Consider the following 5,461-nt stretch of genomic DNA (forward strand, 5'->3'; position numbering starts at 1 on the left):
AGGATGAGGGGGTGACACAAGAGCTTATAGTCTAAGAGGATGAGGGGGTGACACAAGAGTTTCTAGTCTATGAGGATGAGGGGGTGACACAAGAGCTTACAGTCTATGAGGATAAGAGGGGACGACACAAGAGCTTACAGTCCATGAGGATGAGGAGGTGACACAAGAGCTTACAGTCTATGAGGATGAGGGGGTGACACAAGAGCTTACATTCTATGAGGATAAGAGGGTGACACAAGAGGTATAAGCGCTTGTATAATGGTCCAGCCATAAATAAGTCGACACCCATGTGAAGCATTGCCACAGTCACCCTCAGTTTGCCCAATACTATACCTATTATATATCAAAACACAATAGGGATCTCATTAATAGAGTTACACACTTGTTTATTGCAAAAACTGATATGATTTAATATCTACTTAATCTCATTGTATGCTTTAAACTATTTAATCTTTTTACAGTACAGAAGAAAAGGAATACTTGGTAGAGGTAATAAATACCAACAACCTAGATCCACTTGACCTCTTTACAGAAGAAGAGATGATAATAGAGCTTCAACGTTGGAAAGTAACAATTCCAGAAAACTGTGATGGGGAAAAATATCTACAGACACTACAGGAGGTAAGAGATGAGGGCCAATCTGTTTCTATGTTGCCTAAGAGTGGCAGATCTACACTCACCGGCCACTTTATTAGGTACACCTGTCCAACTGCTTTTTAACACTTAATTTCTAATCAGCCAATCACATGGTGGCAACTCAGTGCATTTAGGCATGTAGACATGGTCAAGACAATCTCCTGCAGTTCAAACCGAGCATCAGTATGGGGAAGAAAGGTGATTTGAGGCCTTTGAACGTGGCATGGTTGTTGGTGCCAGAAGGGCTCGTCTGAGTATTTCAGAAACTCCTGATCTACTGGGATTTTCACGCACAACCATCTCTAGGGTTTACAGAGAATGGTCCAAAAAAGAAAAAAACATCCAGTGAGCGGCAGTTCTGTGGGCGGAAATGCCTTGTTGATGCCAGAGGTCAGAGGAGAATGGGCAGACTGGTTCGAGCTGATAGAAAGGCAACAGTGACTCAAATCGCCACCCGTTACAACCAAGGTAGGCAGAAGAGCATCTCTGAACGCACAGTATGTCGACCTTTGAGGCAGATGGGCTACAGCAGCAGAAGACCACACCGGGTGCCACTCCTTTCAGCTAAGAACAGGAAACTGAGGCTACAATTTGCACAAGCTCATCGATATTGGACAGTAGAAGGTTGGAAAAACGTTGCCTGGTCTGATGAGTCTTGATTTCTGCTGCGACATTCGGATGGTAGGGTCAGAATTTGGCGTCAACAACATGAAAGCATGGATCCATCCTGCCTTGTATCAACGGTTCAGGCTGGTGGTGGTGGTGTCATGGTGTGGGGAATATTTTCTTGGCACTCTTTGGGCCCCTTGGTACCAATTGAGCATCGTTGCAATGCTACAGCCTACCTGAGTATTGTTGCTGACCATGTCCATCCCTTTATGACCACAATGTACCCAACATCTGATGGCTACTTTCAGCAGGATAATGCGCCATGTCATAAAGCTGGAATCATCTCAGACTGGTTTCTTGAACATGACAATGAGGTCACTGGACTCAAATGGCCTCCACAGTCACCAGATCTCAATCCAATAGAGCATCTTTGGGATGTGGTGGAACGGGAGATTCCCATCATGAATGTGAAGCCGACAAATCTGCGGCAACTGTGTGATGCCATCATGTCAATATGGACCAAAATCTCTGAGGAGATTCCAGCACCTTGTTGAATCTATGCCACAAAGAATTGAGGCAGTTCTGAAGGCAAAAGGGGGTCCAACCCGTTACTAGCATGGTGTACCTAATAAAGTGGCCGGTGAGTGTAAAAGAGATATAACCATAAAAAAGTAAGATATATAATATAAATTGGGTATAACCAGGGGTGAATCTAAAGTCTCTGCTGAGGTGAGCTATAGCACAGCCCCCTCCAACTCGTCCAGAAGTAATATGATATATTATTTTTATTTAGTATGCAAGTTCTCCACGCTGTGTCTCTTACCCCTGCTGACTTTATAGCAGGTGCAAGCTCCCATCTTGCTGCAGGTGGTGCTGCCTGAGGCAAGAGGCTCAATTCACCTCATGGAGGGTGCGAACCTGGATATAACACTCTATGATATAAACCATACTCAGCAGAAACTTGCGATAAGGATAAATACAGCTTGAGACACTGGTTGTTTTATTTTTTTTTTTAAATCTTTTTGCAGAAAATAAAGGCAGATATTCCCCTTGGATTTTAATGAAGAATGAATCTATAGAGAAGATCAACTATTTTATGAATACTGAACCTTCATAGCTGCATGGTGCACAAAATATTGGCTGTATGATTACGAAGGAGCAAAGAAGATATGCAACTTTAGCAAAAGCACGTCTAAGCCCTTATTCACACATAATAGTTTTGGTATCTGATTTGCATCACTGCAGCCTTAGCTGACAAACCTTAGGAGGTTCTAAACACTTATTACTTCTGTACCAAGACAGCTACACACAAAGTACTGGTGTCATTTTAAAGAGGGGAAACTCCCCTTTAACTTAAACAGTTTGTGGATAACTCTGTACCTGTGGCACCTAGAAACAGTTAAATTTGGTATTGTGAGAGGTATATGAAAATCGCACTGAAATTCACATTAGGAACATATGTATCTGTAATGAAGATTTGGTCTATCTTTAGATATAAAGGGGGTAATTTATTTTGATTTTCCTAGGCGTTTTGGGCCCAAAAAAAAAAAGTTTCAAAAAAGTCGGATTCAGGTTTTCTGGGACTGTTCACCGCTAAAAAGTCTCACACGGCTATTTCTACCAGTTCATTAATTTGGTGTAAATACAGAACTGCTGCTAGAGCAACACTGTACAAAGCCAGATTCATGACTAGGGACTTTTAGCAAAAGTCTCAGTTACTTCAGTCCTTTGCTGTGTCTTTTTATGCCGTTTGAGACTTTTTGGGGAAAAAAAACCCAGACAAAGTAGATCATACGAACATTTATTAAAGGGCCAAGTCACTTTAATGAGTCTGATGGGCATCGGAGCTCCAAAAATAGACAGATCTGTCACAAGGAGCTGCCTAATGATAAATAACCATTCTAGGATCCATATTACCACCCTTTAACTTAAAAGTTAATTTCTGAAAATCAGAAATCCTAAACATCACCCTACCCCCACACATAGCATCCAAATTACAGGCCACAATTTACAATTACAATGGCCACAGAGGGCACTCATATACTTGGGCATACAATTGCCAAAGAACCATCAGACCTTTTCCAACTCACTTAACTAGCGCTCCTAGAATCTATTGACTTGCAACTTAGAACATTGTCCATCCCATTTGTATCCTGGATAGGTGTAGTATGTCAAACTTGTCCTCACTGCCGCCAAATGCTTACTCTCCTTATTCTGGAAGAAACCCGCTCCGCCCTCTATTTTGGATCTTTACACCCGAATGAAAGCTATAAGGCTGATGGAGCACCTGACTGCCCAAGTAAATAACCAAATGGATAAGTTTGAAGTAGTGTGGTCCACTTGGGACAATTTCTGTGTGACGGATGTTCCTTAATAGTAGTGTCGACTGCTCAGTTTATTCTTTTCTTTAAGTGCTACAAGTGAGACAGGAATGCCAGTTTGTTTAGATTTTAGTTTATTAATGTTACATACTCTATATTCTGATATCTGAACACAGACTGTCACATATTCGGTCTTTGTGCAGTGGTCCCCCTGCTGTTACAGGATTAAGGGTCGTATTTGCTACAAGCACATAGATCATTTTCTTCCTTTATCTGGGCTTTTAAAAAGTTCAGACTACACTACTTACAACAAATCCAGATTAAGAAAAAAGGAGGACCTCACTAATATCTACTGGATCTCTCATATCCAACGCTGGTTAACCCTCCAAAAATCTCTGGCGCCCTCCTAATGCGCTTCACTAGAACAGAACCTACTCATGAGCTCTGGGGCAAAGCGCATGCACACACAATACATAGTAAAAGTTACTTACTCTCATCCACTATCAAGGTCTGGCAGAATATTCAGAAGAAATGGGGCCCTTTGCCCTCAATCTCAGCCGAGATGACCGGCCACCTGCTGCCATATGTGGTTCTTAAACTCAGGCAAGATTTTTCCTTCTGGACACAAATGAAAGATATTACAGTCAAAGAGCTCAAACTAGGTGCCCCGACACCCCTACACTTGTCAGACTAGTAGAGAAAAAGTGCGCTTCATTAGATTTTCTGCGGTTATATAGGATGAACAAGATTTGCTCTTGCCTACTGGTGAAGGTGCCACAGTCATTTATGGCAAATCTAGTGTTTTAGGATCGGAGTGGCCCTTTAAGACTCTTTACAACCACAGCACAGGTATGGTTCAAACCCGACCTAGGAGGGAGAACCTGCATCTACTTGATATAGCGAAATAAACGCCTAAAATGAGATTACCACTTTACAGCTGAAATATGGGCTCTTCAGATGTGGCAGCACTACCACTGGCTACATACAAACCCTGGAGGATGTGTGGAGATGGTAATTCCCTATTTACATGGCCTCATTTTCAGGTTTAGGTTGCTCAGTTTGTCATAAGTGCCAAGGAAGCTGAGAAGGCAATGTGCATAAAATTCACATACGTTCAATATATCTGCCAAATATTTGCCATATCCACCAATATATCTGGTTTATATTACAGAACGCTGTGGCAATATATCACAGATCATAGATACATTAAAGCGCATGCAACCTCTTCATATTTTATTTAACAAGTCAAAACCAGAAAGTGATTTTCAGATTGTTTTCCTTTATTCTGTGCAACACTGCACCAGGTCCAGAGACCAGTTGAATGTGCTAGTAACTCCTGCTGCTGATATCGGGACAATCATAGTTGCGCCAAAAACAGTGGAGTGTGCAGCATCAATAGTGCAGCAAGTGTTATGTGCAGCGGAAGAGGTGTGAGAAGCGGGTTTCCTTGTATTTATCTGGTCTGGGTTCTGTACAATCATTCAGTCTGGGTTACTGGGTTGGTTTTGTATTATTGTATGTACTGACATGCTGAGTTATTTTGGGCTGCGCTGCAGAGACCTTATTCTGTGCTGCATTTTCAGTAATCTTCTGGGGTGGCATTTCATGCTTATATAGTGGTGATGGCAATAATGTTCCCCCACAAAACATGTACAATGCGTGCTGTGTTCCTTCCACACTCATAAGGGGGGAAAAAAAATATCAATAAAGAAATTAAGATGCTATCAATAAAAGGTACAGAAATACAATATTCCCTGATTCTTGAAACATGCGAGAGAGGAAGGGAGAGCCTGGAAATCCAATTATGTTACAGGAGGAATGGAGTGTGTGGAGGGGGGGGGGGGGGGGGGGCTGGGGGCGGTTCAATCTTAATTAAAGATGTAAATTACACCGGC

General features: G+C 42.1%; 1 protein-coding gene across 1 annotated transcript in view; it reads left to right on the plus strand.

The window, feature by feature from the left end:
* LOC140132619 (E3 ubiquitin-protein ligase RNF31-like) overlaps positions 1-5,371 on the plus strand; it is a 37,636-nt gene extending 32,265 nt beyond the window's left edge. The window contains exons 15-16 of the mRNA XM_072151602.1: positions 462-621; positions 2,274-5,371. Coding sequence (XP_072007703.1) covers positions 462-621; positions 2,274-2,306 — 193 coding nt within the window. The 3' untranslated portion in view covers positions 2,307-5,371. The remainder of the gene's footprint in view (positions 1-461; positions 622-2,273) is intronic.
* The last annotated feature ends 90 nt before the right edge of the window (positions 5,372-5,461 follow it).

The sequence above is a fragment of the Engystomops pustulosus genome, chromosome 5, assembly GCF_040894005.1.
Source record: "Engystomops pustulosus chromosome 5, aEngPut4.maternal, whole genome shotgun sequence".
NCBI classification, from domain to species: domain Eukaryota; kingdom Metazoa; phylum Chordata; class Amphibia; order Anura; family Leptodactylidae; genus Engystomops; species Engystomops pustulosus.